The following is a 19,840-nucleotide window of genomic DNA, read 5'->3' on the forward strand; positions in this document are numbered from 1 at the left end:
TATTCTTATCAGTAGTTACTCAGCTTTCAATAGTAACACTGTAGTAGCCATGCCTTGGTTTAAGAGTTTGTAAAAAGTGACTTTTTCATCCAAAAGTGACCAAAAAAAAAAACATCTCTTGGAATGAAAAAGGTGACAAAAAAAGTGAATCCGCCAGATGGCTAACAATACGATCAACCACATTGTTTTCCATGACGATTTTACAGGCTGAGAAACTATCTAACCAGAAAGTATGAACTTACTATAAGGAAATGCCTTACCTTGGGTTCAGCTAGTTTAAGCCTCTTCTTTTCCTTGTAATTCGTTGGTGAAACAGGCTCGACATCAGAGCCAGAACTGAATGGAGAAGGAACATCCGAAATATCCGAGTGAGGTGGAGTCACTTGGCCACATGATGCTGAGGTATAACGTGGCTGTGAGCTAAGCAAGTCTTCAATTCTTGGACTTTTGCCAGAGGCAGCACGAAGTCGATAGTTTTCATCTCTCAGTCTTTCATTTACATTTTGAAGATATCGGATTGTATCAATCGCTTTTTTGAGAATTTGAGATTTACTTAGCTGAAAAAAGAGGGACATTTTGAATGCAGATTTTGGCACATTTGGAAAACAAGCGTTAAGTTAAGTAGAGACAATTTAAGCGTAGATCTAGAATGAATATTTGGTTAGTTCTTACTCGTATGTTTACAGTCTATCAAGTCCTAAAGTGAAATACTACATGTTTTTTTTTGGTTTGGGAGAGGGCCTTCGTGGTCATACTAGAGACGGGCCATTCGCTTCTATACGCAGCTAGATCCTTACTACAGATTTGACCTAAAAACAAGTTCAAAACAACTCAGACTAGGACCAACAGATAGAGGCTGAATAATTATGTATCTATGGCGAATGTTTAAAACCCCGTTTGGAAGAAGTCGCTCCCATTAGCACCACTCTCCTTATATATCGACCTCCCCTCCTCTCTGTTCTTCCCACTCCCTCTCTAAACTCATAGCAATTCAAATTCTTCACTCTGAATTGTTCTACCAATAAATTTGACTGAAAAAACGTGTCTTTTATATTGAAAAACAAACAATTCAATTCCGCCATTTCAAATTTTGTCTTCCGCCCCCCCCCCTCCACGGAAATGTTTGTCTTTATTTGTATAATTAGAGTACTACGTACTCTTTTCCCACGATTTGCTGATAAATGCTTATTTTTCGTCATATATTCATTTTCTTGATTCGGAAATGAATAGTTTAGATCATCGAAACTTGTAATATAAACTGTTTTTTTACGGACTTTGTTTCCACTTTATTATTGTGTTCCACATGTTGAAACCACGGGCACAAATAGGTTCTTTAGATAGTATGGGTGTTTAAAGATTGATTCCTAGGGGAGGGGGTTCGAATGTATCAAAAATTCCATTCATGGCTCAAAATTTTACCACTGCCCTGCGATAGGTTTTTGGATTGATACTCAAGGGGGTAGGGGGCATTCCCTGCAGTCCTTCTTGTGTCAGGTTTTCGGAATAATCGTAGTGACCCCCCTCTATATTGTCAAGTCAACTCTTAACGCAGATTCAAACTCAGAAATTAAACAGAAAAACACGCAGAAACAGGCTAAAGAATAGGCTAAGTCTGATCTGTAGCTTCTAATGTATACTTCAAAATACCTAGACGCAAAAAAAAAGACTTGTAACACATGGGCCACATCATAGTCACATCTGTCGATAAAGTCGAAATTGCGCGCGACTACAGCGCCAATTATGTTCGCCGTTCATAATTTCTCGAAATGAACATAGTTCAATTTTCAAGCACAAATTCCTTGACTGACCAATCAGTGTCAAGGTTTAAGGCATGTCTTTTAAAACTAGAAAAGATGGAAACTTAGAACAGTGGGTCTACTATCTGTGAGAGGAATGTGACTAAGTTAACAAGGCGTAGTATTAGTAGAGAAAAGTGAGGCACAAATCCGTTTTGGTGTAAACTCTTTAAACTAATTTCTTGCAATTTTAATTTTCCACTTTTTAAATGCAAGTTTGACGCTAAAATCAAGAAAAATGCCATGTTATTCATGAAAATTGTTTTTTCGACAGATGTGACTATGATGTCACTCGGGCATCGGTCTTGTCTAGGAGGGTGGGGGTTCTTCACGCACCATTTAGCAGGTGTTTGAAGACAGCGCGTGTGTAAGCATTCGAATAGCTTCTGTACAAAAGGTGTACGGATAAGCCTCATATCTGGTGAACACTAGTGAAGTTATTCTTGCATCTCAACATCAGACTGGGATAAAAATAATACAAAAATTCTTAACATTAGGAGCGAAAAGAATCATATTTTGTCGTCCGTGTAAAATCTAATTACTAAAACCAAAAACGAAGAGAAAGGTTCAGCCAAAGACACGAACACATGAAAGTGCAAAAAAATCTTTTTAAATATGACAGATTGTTTCCTACGCTACCGCGTTACCGCATCATATAATCATATGATATATGAAAAGGGGCTAGTTAGAAGAAGCGTCATATGGAAAAGCACCAACAGTTATCCTAAGGAAAAAGTGTAATTACTAAACAAGAATCATATCATCAAAATGCTAATGAAATGGTGCTAGTTGGACAATTATTCAAACAGTAATATTGTCAAAGTAAGGTGTTAAACGGTAATACTATTACAGTAACTGTGACACTGCAGTGAACACCACGCCTAAAGACTCTGTAGATAATGATTAAACCTGACAAAGCCCTCTCCTCCTCCTCCGAGGAATGTTCCTCCCTGATTTAAATCGAGCCAAGAAACTAAAATTGATTTTCGCTGTTGTGTTGACCTTAGGCAGCTATACATTTTACTAGCAGAAGTAGTGGTTACGCTACAAATTTACGGGGAAAAAACAACACATTTCAATGAACGACAGTGCAATGAAAACGTAACTAATTAAACATATAATGACAAAACTCAGGAAATTAAGGCAAGAGTTACCTTTGAATTCCCATCTGATACCATATTTTTCAGCTCTACCATCTTATCATTAATATTTGATCGATACCGTCGCTCAATAACATTGTGCGATGACTTTCTACATTCACCATTTTTGTCGCGTGGACTGTCACTGTACCCATCAGATATACTACTATCATTTGAGTTTTTCGTGTTTGGTGTTGCTTGGATTGTATACAGCTGATCACCGTTCAAAATAAGTGGTAAACCTAGAAGAAAACAAATGAGAGCCCAGGACTGGCTTGGTCAGAACAAGGGTTGCCAACTGCTGACGTCCAAAAAGAGTGCAAATTAAGGCCAAATAATAGTGTTTTAACAACAAAAAAAGAGTGCAGGTCAAAAAAGTGTGCAGGTTGGCAACCCTGGTATGAACTATATTCAGGTTACTTCAGTCTTACAGTTAAATGTCTTAGGTCTTTCAAGTCAAGTTTCATGGTTTCAGTCTTGTTTGCACGCATTAAGGCTGTTACCGTGGAGATCACCTGAGGTCCTACACCAAACTCAGTCTTTGTGAAGTTGAAAGCGTTTACTTGAAAAGAAAAGTTTCCTTCGCATCAACCATAAGTAAACTCAGCTGGGCAATATTTAAGTCCGATTTGAACTATAACGTTTTTAATGAAATATTGTTTGGTACCATTGTAAGGTACCAACCATACTTTATGTGCGTCTTTTTTCCAAAGCTATAAATGAACAAATATATAAAACGATAAAAGATTTACCTTCTTTTTTTTTTTATTATAACAATTTCCGCAAGCAAAATCGGATTACATGAAACTTTCAAAGGTCATATTTGGAAGTGGTATAGGACACAAAATATGTGCCAAATTTCTGAAAAAAAAGTTTCGTTAATATGGTAAGTAACACATGTGTGGAAAGTTTGGTAAGGTAAAAAAGTAAACAATGTGGCGGATCGGCAACCCTGGAGGTAACCCTGGGTACGTGCTAGAGGGAGGTACAACTAAAGAAAGGACCTGCACATGGCAAATATGTGCTATAGAGCATACTTTCACCAACAATTTCCCGGATATCCGGTGGTCTGGAAATCCCCTCCAGTTACTAAGATTTGTTTTCAGGGTTGTGTCTGTGTTGGAAGTTTTAACTAAAACTTAGAGTTATGACCTTATTACATCATTTTTATCCATTTTTCCATTATTTTTTTTACTTAAATATACCATGTTTGGGTCATGTCTATGAAATTTGTATCTTGTTCTCAATAAATATTTTGATTTGAAGACATAATAAGATAAAGAGCGAAAGTACAAGGTGTTCGCGCCCAACTTAGAAAGTACATGGGTCAGAAAACAGAAGCAGAAGGACCCAAAACAAAAACTAGTACCCAAATCAATGATTTCCGATACGCCGCAAAATTATTAAATGTAAGAACAATTACTCCGATATTCTTCTTCTCTTGTGTGCAAACCTCTTAGGGTGGTTTACACAGAAGAGGTTTGCGTACATTCTGCCTATATTTGGAATATATTAGTAGTTTATTCCAAAACTCTTGTTTTTTCTTCGTCATTTTATAGAGTGACATCGTGGGACCACTTCTACTCTTGTTAATTAATAAGAACCATGAAAAAAAATTTTCTCCATCCGTGGAAGCGTAAAAATAACTTTTTTATCATTAAGTATAAAAATAATATATTATAAATAATATCAAAAGTAATCCCCTTATATCACTCAAAGCTGTGGCACTAGAAGCCAGTACCTTAAATATGAAAGTAAATTCTATTAATCCTAGTTCTACTAGCGTTAATTTTCTTCAATTGGGCAATTTTTCAAAACCAAATTATACATTAACATGTAAAGCTGAAAACAACTAGAAGTTGAATGAATAAGTTTATTTACAAAAATCGACGGTACTTGTATGATAAACGCCCTACCGCTCAAGTTGTTCGTTCATTGACGCATTATAGAACCATTTTTTTCGTTAATTTTTTTTCAGCTTACCGTGAGACAAGACAAAGAGAAGTGACAGAATGGATGGAAATTATGTAATTTGGACTATATATTTGCACATTAGGGGGGGGGGGGTAAAGTATTTGGACAATGTGAAGTTAGAAAACAATTCTTACTACATAATATGCATAATAATTATACCTAACACATATGGCATGTAGCCCAGGTACACTTTACCCCCCTAAGGTGCAAATATGTAGCCCAAAGTTGTTTCTAAAGTACTATATTTTTATCTTACTTTGGTATATTTCATTAGGGTTGAGCGTCGGAGAAACAAAAGAAGAACATTAGGTAGGGCGTAAGCTATATCATAAAATTAACAAATCAACATGTAAGAAACAAAATTTAAACAAAGAGTTAAACCTTAATATAAAAAGAAGTAATAATATATTTTAAGTTCTAAATAATATTGAAAAAAAAACTCGGGCAAGTTAATTCCACCTACTGCTGCATGGCGTTTGAAAAATTAGAGTAAATATCTATTTCAGCCATTTTTTGAATTTCAGTTTGTTATAATTCGTTTTCAATTTTTCATAGGTTCAGAAAATAAACTGTGAATTTGATAACAGTCTGTCTATTCTCGAGCAAAGTGATAGTGTTTGACTATTGCATTGTATTTGAAAATTTGAAAGAAATATCAAGTTAAGCTATTTTCAAATTTTCAAAAGAATAAAATGCTGCTTCCGCGCAGACACGCAATCAACCACACTCACCAAATTCCGAAAAAAACGCATCGCAATCAACAAATCCCGAACAATCTGACAAGGTAATCATTACTGCTGTCACACAAAGCATGACCTTGATTGATTTCATCTCTTGTCGTTACAGACTGATTGCATGCAACGGTTGGTAGCTCAGGCCTTCGGCCCACGTATTATGTCGTCCCAAATAGTTTCCGAGCGGCTGAACAACACCAAACCCCCTTCCTCCTAAAAATCTTATCCCCTTTCAATCACTCATGTAAAATCACATTTATTTAAAACTTAAACCAAACAGAATGACTTTTGGGATTTGTTTAGCAAGATCTTATATAGGAGGAAGACACCGAGTACAAGACCTTCCACGTTCCTTCAAAAGTTAGGTAGTCATTATATGAGCCAAAGACATACTAAACAAATAAAAATCTTAAGAAAAAGGGACCGGTAAACACAGCCCATTATTCTACAATACGACCTTATTTCCGTTTTAGAAATCTTTCCAAAACAACGTTACTGTACTAAACTAGATCAGTATGATAAGTTTTCTTATCTAATTAATTTTAGGCAATAAGTACTTTCTAAGACATTTGACTGAATGACCAGCGGCAAAAAAACAACTATCGAGTACCTCATGATAAAAGAAAACTCCAAAGACCCTGGCAAACAAATAGCATAAATGAGAACATCTCTGTTGTGTTCTAATGCCTGTGTTGTCTGGTCAACATCAGAAAACACACTAGCCATTAAGCGTCAGATATGCACTATATAGTTACAAAATTTCTTACCGGTAGTCACGATGGTAGTAGTTGGCAGGCTTACTGAAGTAGTTGACGCGGATGTGTACGCCACCACTCTTGGGATGTTGATGGGCTGAACTCCACCTCCTACAGAGACGGGTTGAGGAGACGGTATTGCCTAAGAAAGTAATTCCAATTAGGGAATGAATTAAAATAAAAGCAGACTTAATTTTCGCAAAAAAAAACCGTGTTTTTTTCTACCTCTTGCCAGAACGAAGAAAAATTCGAACGAGGTCAACACTGCCCTAAAAGACCAATATCAAGGATTTTTATTAAACACATTTTTAGGCACTGGAAATTTTTTCACAAGAAAACAAAATGGATAGGATAGGTTTTCCATGAAAACGAGAAAATTTATTTGGGGCGACTATAATATTTTTCCATCCTCACTAATGGTAAGTCCAAACACTGCAAAAACCTTTCTTCGCCTGAAAGAGCGTTGACAGGTCTGCAAAACGTTACTGCTAATCCTTTTCCCAAAGAAGTTAGAACAAAAAGAAGGCGCTGAAGCTATTTAACACTCAAGAGAATTAGAAAGTATGGTACAGGTCATCCGGATTCCAAATATTCTATCAATAAACCAAGTTCCAGCAAAAGATCGTAAATTACGTCAAGCGAAAATGACCGGGCAATGTCGCTAGATGAACTCCGGCTGGCATGTCTGATTGAACGCAAAATATTCTGAAATCCTCCGAGATTACTTCTGGAAAAAAAAAACTCCGTTGAACACCTATCAAAAACAGAATACATAGTACATTTTGACGAGTGCATAAGAAACAAGATTTTATTCATCTTAAAAACGGTTTTAAATTAGTAGGGTTATCCCCTTATCCATACGGATCTGAAGGATCTTTCACGAACAGTCTGAAAAATTTGGCAAACAAATGTAGTTTTTGAGCCTTGTCCCTTGTTGGGGCTTTCAGGCTGCTAATTAAGCAGGCTGGAGACCTGAATTTTATGGTCTACTTCAAAACAGAAACAGACCAAATGTTCGCCCACGCGGAGACGCCTTTTTCTTTCAGCGGGCATATGGAGATATGACTGCCGAATAGAAACTCAACTCATAGCAAAGCGGAATCGGGATGTGGAACATTATAACGTCTTTTTGGTTCATCACGTTTCCATTTGGCATTTTACAGAAAAACTGAAGAGTAATTCTACTAGTGAAACTGCGAGAAAACCATTTTTCCCAGTTTCATTGGCTCGTTTACTTTCTACTTTGCCTAACCTGAAACTCCAAATGGAAACGCGGCTTTACCTTACCAGATGTGTCTGGACTACTTAAGCCTGGACCCATTCAATACTATCCTGATGACACCAAATGTGGACAAAACAGCCGACTGCCATTTTATTTACATATTTTTGTTAATAGTAGGCTGGCAATTGCCGAAGATTTTCCTTCTCGGCCAACCGTCAAGGACTAAACGGAAAGCAGGTCGCCCACGGTTGGGGTGGAAGGTTGACGTAAAGATTGATTTAAGGGAAACGAGATCTTCCTGGAAGGGTATAAAGAGAGAGGTTTTGAATAGATTGGGGTGGAGGAGGAGCATGCGTAGCTGTGTTGGCCTCAGGCGGCTTGGTGCTGCGGTGAGTTGTTAGTAGTAGTAGGCTGGAAGAAAAATTCAAGTCGAATGAACCGTTTTCGAAAGAACTTCGAACATCTTATTATAATACATTTTAAGCCAACTGGGTAGTGGCTTTTGAAAGAATAATAAACTTACAATATTGATTCGTTCTTAAAATAGAACGACAATGCCTGTTTCCTTTTATTTAATTTGAATCTACTGGTAATATCTAGATCTGTTGAATAGTTATTTTTTATATTTTCATCACATTTGAAAAAATTATTCTTCAGTTTCGAAGCCAATAAAATATTCCAGTAGCGATGACAAAAATAAAATTGGGAAGTTTTCATTGAAAATTTAAAATTTTTCCCCAAAAAGTAACGTTTCTATGCGAATAGAAAAGACGGCAGACGATTTTGTTTGTCGTCATATTGCCAGTAGAAAAACCCGAACCCCTTTACACCAGCATTGCTTCAAAGCAACCAGAAAATTCTCAGTTGTAGTGACAGGGCTCTCATGCATTCAACCGAAGTTTTGACACAACAGACTGACCGTAAAGCGGTGTTCAAGAACATGTTAATCTAGACTTCTATTGCAATCAAACAGGCACTATCGCATTTTTATGGGGAGGGGGTAGTCAAAAAGATCTTGGTACTTGTCTGTTAAACGGAACACACTCAAAGAATTACGCTGTGTAAGATTTGACAGAAACTGGTTTCCCTTCCTTGATGGGTTATGATTTGCTTATTTTGAGTGAGAAAACTACGATGTACGTATATTTTTACTAAATATTAATATATAGAGGTGGTTAAGGGTTAAATTAGGTATTTAATATAATGCATTCTGCGTGGACTGCTTTCCACAATTCTTTTTCGTAGTTTTCACAATTTTGTTTCTTAAGTATCATATTATCATCATGTTTATGTATATTTCATTAGAATTAACCTAACTTCACTTATTTGGTGTGTTCGGTTTAACAGACAAGTGCCAATATCTTATTTGATAATTTTAACAAAGGATCCCCAGAAATCCAAAAAAATGGGGATTTCAAGGGGAAATCGGGTACGAAGCCATCCTTATGCGCGCGTGCCTGCAACCTAGCACTCTGTTTTACAGTTTAGAAATTGTGTCTAGAAATTCTGTGAATCAGGAAGTTTCATTTGTCACAATCTTTACCATAGATACTTACAACAGATGTTCACAACCATGTCTAACCAGACCTGAATCAGGAAGTTTCATTTGTCACAAGCTTTACCATAGATACTTATCAAGAGATGTTCACAACCATGTCTAACCAGACCTGAATCCGGAAGATTCATTTGTCACAATCTTTACCATAGATACTTACAACAGATGTTCACAACCATGTCTAACCAGACCTGAATCAGGAAGTTTCATTTGTCACAAGCTTTACCATAGATACTTATCAAGAGATGTTCACAACCATGTCTAACCAGGCCAACATGACTTAGTATTTACCTGCCAACATCTATCCTTTGATTTGGAAGTTTGGCTAGTGCTGCTTGGAAAACTGGATAGATTTTGTTAAGAAAAATAATTAATTCTGCTAGTGGTGGCAAGTCCAGGCACACTGGTAAAACATTTTCTCAGACTGTTAAAGCAGTCATAAAACGGTGTGTTTTCCAGATCATCAAGTTCAATCAAGGCCTAAAATGTAACTGTTATGCATACCCCCCTCCTGAAGGAACATCATGTTCTACCGAAGGACATCGGCTCTCTGTATCTATGAACATACGGTAAAACAGATCATGGCTTCAGCAATAGCTGCAACCTAGTAAAGTGTAAAACACATGCCATAGAAACCAAAGTTTGCAACGCGCTTTGAAAAAAAAATCAGTGATTTAAGGCTGATTAAGACAGGGTAAGTACTATTTAGGTCTATCTTAAAACTTAGAAAATTTTTATAGAGGAATTTTGAAAAAGATCTAGAGAACTCTCAAAGATCACAGGAAAATGAATTTAAAAATACATTAGTGAAAAATACATTAGTGTATAATTGAGTTTTTGTTTCTCGTCTTTGTAATTTGTTCGATTATGTGTAATGTGTTGTAATTTGTTTTTGTGTGTGTTTTTTCTTTTTTAGTGATACTCCGTCTTTTGTACCTTTTTTGACGGGTAATAAATAAATCAAATAAATAAATTAGGAGAAACATCATGATCGAAAACCCTGTCCCCCGTCAATCTGAGAAAATCCTATTTTAAGCCAGTATGTAACTAAGGTGTCTTTTTTTCGGCTTGTGCAAGACACCTTACCTCTGTAGAGAGCTTTTAAAAGGTTCACTTGTAAGATACTACTCACATCTTATGCTTTTTATAAACTTCTTTCGATAAGACAAGTAAAATCCCATTTTTACAGAAATAAATGCATTTTTTGTTTCTTTTCCGTATTATACCTAATGAAGTTATGGTAGATGAAGTTTAAACGGGATTATTATACGGGACATGCTACGTGAAGTCAAGAAATTCTGCTAAAATGTCTTAATATATAGTGAATAATTTTAACTACACTTATAAAGACGATAGCTTCAAAAATTACATAGTTATCATTGGCTCTTTATTAAGTTTCAGCACGTGTTTACATTCAGAGACTAGGGCAACTCTTGCCCTAGGAAGTCACCCACTTATAGAAATCGATTAGGCCTACATCAGGTGACACGCGCTATGTGTGGCGCGAGTGTACCAGGCGTAGCGATGGAAATGAAAATCCAGGGTGTACGCTAGATGGCGGCGAATGGGAAACTCCTCGTCACATTTCCAAAAGTATTGATTGTAGGGAAGTAAATACCTCTAAAACTATCAGTAATTCAATAAAAAGTTAAAGAAGAATTGCTAATTGGTCTGACAGAAAATACGCTTACGTTTACAAAAGCAGACCAACTTTTCAATTAAAGCTTATTCAGGTGAATTTCCTTCTAACTGGTTTTTTAGTTAATATATGTGGTTGAAGTTGAATGATGTTTGAGTGACAGGTTCTCATCTGACAGACACTGACATGCTCAAATATACCATGCACTTATACAAGCATATAATCACAATTCGTAGATAGCATGATTCGCAGATCCCGCCTATAACGAAAAACCAAGCATTATTTTTGGGTTGAACTGACTGACACGCACATTTGATAACATTTGGCAAAAAGAATCTTCATTTGCAACGAAGATAATGGCCAATACTAATTCAGAGTGTCAAAGAACAAAATTTGTCACACGCAAATTTAATACTACTAGAAAACATAAGACGCACATACGCACAAAACATAAGATGCACAGAACATAAGACGCAAAAAACAAAACACGCACACACGTACAAAACATAAGACGCACAAAACTTAAGACGCACAGATTAGACCCTTTGGCATAAATACCAAGGTTATATACCCCTCGAGCCCGTCATTCAAACCGAGAGGAAAATCCATCAGAATCTTTTTCTAAGTGAGGACAGGGTTATCAGGCACCCTCCTGTTGGAACACATGTCCTCCTTTTTAACTCCTGTCATCCCTCCATTTAAAAAAAAAAAAAAATCAGGTATGACCTCTTTACCGCATAAAAAACAATCACACAATCACGATTCCCCGACAGAACACTATAAGTAGTAAAAATGTCCATTTATAAAAAAAAGTATAAAATTTTGCTAAATAGAACAGGTTTTTGCTGTGGGATATTCAGAAATTTTAATTGAGTTACCTAACTTCCGTTTTTATTAGTATGTATTACTATGCATTATGAAACAATAACACATTACCATGATGCTCATTCACATCATACATAAATAGTATCTATATCGTTATCAACTAAGTACCACTTGTACCTGTTAGTTTTTTATGAAATTTAATTTGTTGGTAATATTCTGTTTATTTTTAAAACTTGACCTCTTAGACATACCAAAAATAACAAATATCCTCCTTTTTTCAGATGCCTTTCCAAGAGGTATTTTCAGACAGTGAGGGGGACCGATACTTCAAATAGGGGTATATTTCAAGCCCAAATGTCAACTTATCATCCATTTAGCATAGTCCTTCAGTTTAGTATTACTCTTTTGACCCCGTGCGTGTAGATATGTATATCCACCCAAGATATTTTCTGTGGGCTTTCTGTTAATAAAGGTCATTGACAACTATTCAAATAGATTTTGGGGAATGATACCGAGATTTATTTTTTTCCTGGCAATAATATTAAACCATTGATGGTAACGAACGGTAAGTAAATACAGACCCTTACGAATGGAAACCAAAACCGATTTCCTTGCGTTTCACAAACAATGCCTTCCATGAAGAAATTCCTTTTTCCTTAGGCAATTTTTCCCTCTGACCTTGCCTCCCTTGTTTCGTCTAAACAGAAACCTCATCTTTACACCAATAAAGTTTTCCATTGAAAAATACACAAGAACTTTCGTCCCATATTTAGTTGACATGTTAAATAAGTGAATCTCCTGCCCTCTACCCTCAATTTACCTTCCAGTTTTTTAATGTTACTTCGTAAATTTTGAGCCTTCTTTCTTTCTCTCTCTCTCTCTCTCTCTCTCTCTCTCTCTCTCTCTCTCTCTCTCTCTCTCTCTCTCTCTCTCTCTCTCTCTCTCTCTCTCTCTCTCGCCTTTAATTTTATCCTGTATTTTTTAGTCAAGAGACAAAACTAAATTTTGTACTCGTATTTCTAATCCTCTTCTAATCCTGCGAGTATTAATGGTTTTTGACACTTCGGTCAGTTTTTACGATCTCCTTGACATTTTGAAAGTTTTTTTTTCCTAAACAGCCCTATTTTACTGGCTAGTTTTTTCTTGTTTGTTTAATGACTCGATAATGCGAATTCAGCCCATTCGATCTCGTGACAACACACAAATGAGAAAATAATATAATTATCGAAACAATTTTTTCTTATGCTGATTCCAAATAATCAAAAATTTACTAAATCTAAATTAACCCACTAAAAGTTATTAGCATAAAAATATTTGCAGAACCAAACAGTTCGTGGTAACGAACTGTAAGTAAGGAGCGACTCGGCTCAATAGTAACCACAAGTCTAAAAACCAGAATTTGGATATCAATAGATACATCAAAAGAATCAGCGTATTAAGCTCATTCCGAATATACAAGATACATAAAGTTTAGTTTTACTCATCAAAAGTTACGAACCTGAGAAAATTTGCATGATTATTGAAAGAGGGGGTGGGGGGGGGGGGAAACACCACCTAAAGGTCAAGGAATCTTAATGAAAATCACACCACCAGATTCAGCGTAACCCCTCTCCGATGCTCCCCTTTCCCCAAAGTTTTATGATCACAATTTTGATAGTCATTTTGTTCAGCATAGTTAAAAGATCCGATAAATATGTCTTTAAAGGGAATTTTGTGCTTGGGAAGGGAAATTTCCGGGGCGAGAGGTCAATTTTCCAGGGAAAATTTTACACTGCGGGGATTTGACGAAATTCCTATAGGAAATTCTTTTTATTTGTCTTTCTTTCTCTTTGCCAACTCGAATTTGCATCCTTGAGGTTTTTTTTTTAGAATGTTCGCATTTCCGGGAAAAAATTTCCATGGACGTGGGAATTTCCGGAGTGATCGATAACATGATTAGAAACTTCACCTGTTTCAAATGAAAGTATGCCAAGGAGAATTTTTCAGGCTGAATCGTCTGCAATACATTTTACGGGGAAGGGGAATTTTCAGCGAGGATGAAAACTCTCCAGAAATTTTTACGGAGGGGTGTGTTCAACGAGGGAGGAAATATCCAAGGAGAAGTTTCCCGTGAGGGGAGGGGGATTTTTCATGGAGAGTGGGCCAGATCTACCGGCATTATTTGAAAAACGATCAGAAATTAAATGTAATGAAGAACATTTTTTGTTTTAACTGAAAGTAAGGAGCAGCATTCAAACTCAAAATGAACCGTATATGAAGGGGTTGCCCCCTCTTCAATACCTTGATGTGTACGCTAAAATTTGACTGATTGTCTGAATATTTTAAGAAAGACTCCTGAAACACAAGGGCCGTTTAATTAGAATAGGAAGGTGTTTTAATAGTGCTAAAAGCTTTAGCGCAAAGAATAGGAGGGGGACAAGGAGGGGGCAACCCCTTCAAATACAAAATAATTTTTGTTGGTTTGAGTTTTAATGTTGCTTCTTAATTTCAGTTAGAAAAAACTTGCTTTTTAACTTAATCAAACAGTTCGTGGTAACGAACTGTAAGTAAGGAGCGACCCGGCTCAATGGTAACCGAAACTCTAAAATACGGAATTTTGATACCAATAGATACATCAAAAGAATCAGATTTTAGTGCTGATTTTAAATATCACAAGTTTCATGAAGTTTAGTCTTACCCATCAAAAGTTACTTGTCTGAGAAAATTTGGCTGATTTTAGAAAAAAAAGGAAAGACCCCCTAAAAGTTATAAAACCTTAATGAAGATAACACCGTCATGTTCAGCGTATAAGAGGACCCTACTGTAGAGGTTTCAAGCACCTATCTACAAAAATGTGGAATTTTGCATTTTTTGCCAGAAGAAAGATCACGGATGCGTGTTTATTTGTTGTTTTTTTTCCAGGGGTGATCGTATTGACCCAATGGTCCTAGGATATCGCGGGAGGGCTCATTGGAACAGCAATTAAAAGTTCTAGTGCCCTTTTTAGTCCAGGACTTTTAGGGTTTGACCCGGACAAAATTGCAATATAAACGAAAATGGTACCAAAATGATCAGAAAAAATTTTGTACAACATACTAAAAGTCCCCATAAATCCGAGTGGGGCGAGTACCCGAAAAACATGGGAAAAGGGGGAAATGCGGGGGAAATTGGGAAAAATGCCGAACAAGCCCAGAAAATAGTTCAAAGTGAGTTTTCTGGGGCTTTCACATACGCTGATCACGAAACTGACATCTAAAATTCAGAATACAAGAAAACTACTCCGGAAACCGGGGGGACCCGGGGGGCGAGGGGAAAAAATTTAAAAATACAGGGTAGGGGTAGAAAGCACTTTGAAATATGTTTCCTGGGGTCTTTCTATCTGCTGATCCCGAAACTGACATCTAAAATGAAATAAAGAACATGAGCTTCACCATAACGGGGGAAAAGGGGGAAAGGGGGGAAGAAAAGGGACAATTGAAGTCAGGGGTAGAAATCAGTTTGAAATGTGCTTTCTGGGGTTTTCCTATCTGCTGATCACGAAACTGACACCTAAAATGAAGGAAATAAAACGAGAACCATGAAAACCGAACAAAACTGGAGGAAATAACGGAAAAGGGGAAGGGAAGCCTGACTCCTGAGCCAGCTGCTAATGGCTAATAAGTTGACCTATGGACAAAATAACTCACTTAAGTATCAAACTTTTACTTTCTTGAATCACAGACATTTCTTACAACCATTTGAATTACTGAACATAAAGAAAACAACCGCTTGGCAGTGATCACAGTATAAAACTTCAGCTATTATAGGTAAAATTTGTACTTTCGAAGGCAATATCGTTGAATAAAAAACTAAAAAAAGAACTTCAGTAACTATGGGTAAAATCTGCACTTTTTAAGGCAGTAGAGTTGACTTGAAAAACACAGCATTGATGTCACTAGTCGAGCTCCTCGTCTTCGACAATCTCGTTGTCCCTGTTCAAACAGTTGATACCCTGACATTCTCCGCACGCGAACGTACACACTAATCCATTTTTCTTGCAGCTGCATCGCGAGTTATCGCAGCCTGTCTTACAGTTGCACATCACGACACTCAAAAGAGTCTGAGGTGCGGGCAACAAATCGGTCATCACAGTTGAGTATTTATGGTCTCTGAGGACCCAACCCCAGTCAGCCGGGTCGAGGTCAGTTGGTTCCCCTTTCCAACGGGATACCTGGAGGCGCACTCGCTGGGAGTGGAATGAAGCTGCAGCTTCGGTTGGCGGAAGCCTTTCAGGCTTAACAAACGCCGTAGTATTTGACGAAGAAACTTTTTCCAAGAAAATTCGATGTCGCAGCTTAGCGAGATCTTCGTTTGGTCGTGCTTTATACAAGCTGAGGAGAAGATATTCACCCGCTTTCACAATTTCATCTTTAGACGGTGATTCATCCAGAAACACTTCGCATTTTTTTCTGAACATTTCGCTCTTCTTCAAAAGAGGTAGCACAACTTGCTTTCCAAGTCCGAAAACTCGTGAGGTCGTGTCACATCCCAAGAGTGCGTGCCCTACCAGAAGTAGCCTGGATACTTCTCCCATTTTTTTTTTAACTTCGTTGAGGCACCAGAACCGTGTTATCGCTTCTTTTGCGTTCGTTGACGATTCGAAGTAAAGTGTTTTTGTATTAGGCGGGAGGTGATACAAGAGTAGAATCAGAAGGTCAGTGTCGTTGCCAAGAACTATTGTTTCAGAGTTTTCTGCTTTCGTTACGGCAGTCTTCACGATTAGATAGTCAGCATCGTCTTTCGCATGGACGACTTCAAATCCTTTGGCTCTAAGTTTTCCCACGATATAGCTTGTAATTCACTGTTTGTTCTCAGAGTTGTTAAAAAACTATTTCTTCTTTTTCTGGAGCTTCATCCCTAAACTGAAATCGATCACTTGATGCTGGCTTCCCTTATACCGTCGGTTGTAAGTAGCATCTTTCGTGGTTGGACCAGCGCTGTATCCATCGAAGACAACAATAGGGGAGGTACAGCGTCGAGTAACGAAACTAACATAGCTGTCACAGATTGAATCATAAGTATCACCAATCTTCCAAGGTACTTGCCGAAGCAGCCAACCTCCGTCAACTACAGTGACACGATCTGACACTGGCAGGTGGTGAATCGAGTTCGTTTTCGCTTCTTTCCATATTGTTTTCGCTAGTGCAAGTTTGTCTGGCTGACGCATTATGCCAGAATTCTCAAACAAAGCGGGCGGATAACTGCACAGTTCGTAACATAGAGTTTCTGCCATGTCATTTTCAGATGTATGGGCAGCAGTCGAAAGACGTTGAAAAAGCAGTGCAGGGTCGATATGCAAAATCTCGCCATCTATCCTTATGTTCCCATCGGATGCCAGTTTAACAACTTTGTCTTTCTTCCTGAATGAAAAAATTTCGACAGATTGGCCATCCATGCGCTGGAGGATCAGCTCACCTACAGCTTTAGCATCCTCTGCATTGACGCCTTTTTGGACAATCAGCCCGGAACCTATACTTCTAAGCTCTGTGGAACTAGTGAAAGGACAGTTCTCTAGAAGGAATTCAAGAAACGTCAGTAGATCCTTAGTATCTCTCTTTATTCGTGCTGCGGTTGCAGTAACGTGCTGTTCACTAGAACTGTACTCTAGGCCCGTCAGTTTCTGCATTAGATCATTCACTGAAGCGAGTACTGGCGCAAAATTATGCTTGACTTAACAAAAAAATCTCGTCGTACCTTGATTTATCCTGCTACCATGTCACATGTGTAAGCATCCACGCAGACTGGGGACTATTGGATCAGCTAGATGTCATTCCGTCAGGATAGGTTTTGTCGTCGGCACTGGAACTCCGCGGTGACTAGTCTACCTTGCTTCTCTTACTGAATGTCGAATTAGAACAGGATTATGTTGACGAACCCACGCGCTTGTTGATAACGGCGAGGAATACGGAATAAAGTAATTTCAGTTTCTTTCCGTATTTCTTTCTCGAGTTTTTTTTTTGCCTTTTCCGGACCTATGGGGTAGCCGAAACTCTATAGATCTCCTGTATTAACATTTGTAAACATTTCCACATGCTTTCTACCCCTACCCTGTATATTTCCCTTTTTCCCCTCCCTCCCCAACCATTTCCCCGTTTTATGTTAATCAATTATTTTATATCATTTTAGTTCTCAATTTCGTAATCAGCAGATAGGAATACCCCAGAAAATATCTTTCAAACCGCTTTCTACCCCTACCCTGTATTCTTCTCTTTTCTCCCCTCTTTCCCCTGTTCCCCCGTTTTCCGTAGTAATCTTTTTCTATACTGCATTTTAGATGTCAATTTCGTAATCAGCGTATGTGAAAACCTCAGAAAATTCACTTTAAACTATTTTCTGGGCATGTTTGGCATTTTTCCCATTTCCCCCCGCATTTCCCCCTTTTCCCCTGTTTTTCGGCTACTCGCCCCACGCGGATTTATGGGGACTTTTAGTATGTTTTACAGAATTTTTTTCTGATTATGTTGGTACCATTTTCGTTTATATTGCAATTTTATCCGGGTTCGACACTTTTTTGAGCTAAAAGTCCTGGACTATTTCAAGTGACCAAAAAAATGGAGGACAACAAGGCCCCCTCCCACGCTCATCTTTATCCAAAAGTCACCCGATCAAAATTTTGAGATAGCCATTTTGTTCAGCATGGTCGAAAATATGATAACAATGTCTTTAAGGATGACTTAATCCCCTGAAGTCCTCGGGGGGAGGGCTGAAAGTTATGAACTTTACCCAATGTTAACATATATTATTGGTTATTGGGAAGTATACAGACGTTTTCAGGGGGGATTTTTTATGGTATGGGGGGGGGGGTCGGAGGTTATATGGGAGGATCTTTCTATGAAGGAAGTTTTTATGGGGGAAGGGACATTGCTATGAAGGGGGCACTGGATTTCCCAGCATTATTAAAAAAAAAACGATCAGAAATTAAATAAAAAAAACAACAAGTTTTTCAACTGATTGTGATTAAGGGTCATTTTTAAAGAATTGGAAAAAAAATTCAAACTTTAGCTTAAACAGCAAGGTATTGACTAGGAGGCGAACCCCCTAATATACGTATTAAAAATCTATGAATATAGAAAAGTTCGTTATGTAAGTTAATTCATAAATTACGTATATTTATTACTAATAAAAACGTTCGTAAATAAAATCAAACAAGTTTCGAGAAGGCCATTTAACCATATAAAAATAAATTAAATGCAAATTTTTTTTAATTATTCATGTACGGTGAGCCAAAATTAGCCCTTTCATATACGTAATAATCAAACAGTCCCCTTTTCGCTAAAGTTTTTTTTTAGTAGTTTCAAAAGAGCTATCTATTCTAATTAACCGGCCTTTGTGATTCAGGGGTTTGTGATTCGAACAAAATTCGAACTTTAGCGTAAATAGCAAGGTATCGACTAGGGGGCAATCTCCCTGATATACGTAATAAAATATACGAATATTGAAGTTCGTTACGTAAGTTAATTCGTAAGTTACGTCAGAACAAAATTTCGAGAAAGCCATTTAGCCAAAACAAAAGTGGAGTTAATATGCAAATATCGATTTAATTATTCATTTACGTTCAGCAAAAATCAAAGCTGCATTAATTCAAGAGCGCTTAGAAATAAAATAAAAAAACATGTTTTTTTGTAACTGAAAGTAAGGAGCGCCATTAAAACTTGAAACGAACAGAAATTATTCCGTATTTGAAAGGGGCTGTCCCCTCCTCAATACCTCGCTCTTTACGCTAAAGTTTGAATCCGTCACACAACTTTTTTTTTTAAAACAATAAAAAAATTATAGTGTAAAGAGCGAGGTATTGAGGAGGGGAAAGCCCCTTTCATATACGGAATAATTTCTGTTCGTTTTAAGTTTTAATGTCGCTCCTTACTTTCAGTTAAAAAAATCTTTTTTTATTTAATTTTATAAAGAGGGGAAACACCCTTGAGCGGGATATAATCTTGGAAAAAGCTTCACTATAAAATTTCACAAGTTCGGGGACCGTGGAGCGGAAATTTGAAGCCTCAAAAAAAAAAAGTTAAATACCAAGAGCGAAATACGAATTACTTACTGTTTTTTACTACCCCTGGGTCATCTTATTAGATTGGGGTTCACAGAATGTTGAGAGAGGGTGAATTTGACCATAAATTGAAAGTTCTCGAGGCATTTAAAGTAATAAAATAACCCCAACACAGCAACGTGCCGATCGT

General features: G+C 37.3%; 1 protein-coding gene across 1 annotated transcript in view; it reads right to left on the reverse strand.

The window, feature by feature from the left end:
* The window catches only part of SREBP (Sterol regulatory element binding protein), an 89,069-nt gene that overhangs the window by 61,583 nt on the left and 7,646 nt on the right, over window positions 1-19,840 (reverse strand). Inside the window, exons 3-5 of the mRNA XM_089098627.1 lie at window positions 6,411-6,540; window positions 2,951-3,177; window positions 261-557 (exon numbers count right to left, since the gene is read on the reverse strand). Of these exons, the coding sequence (XP_088954753.1) occupies window positions 261-557; window positions 2,951-3,177; window positions 6,411-6,540 (654 nt within the window). The remainder of the gene's footprint in view (window positions 1-260; window positions 558-2,950; window positions 3,178-6,410; window positions 6,541-19,840) is intronic.

This window comes from Artemia sp. Qi Xiang Cuo, chromosome 13, assembly GCF_049724085.1.
Source record: "Artemia sp. Qi Xiang Cuo chromosome 13, ASM4972408v1, whole genome shotgun sequence".
NCBI lineage: Eukaryota > Metazoa > Arthropoda > Branchiopoda > Anostraca > Artemiidae > Artemia > Artemia sp. Qi Xiang Cuo.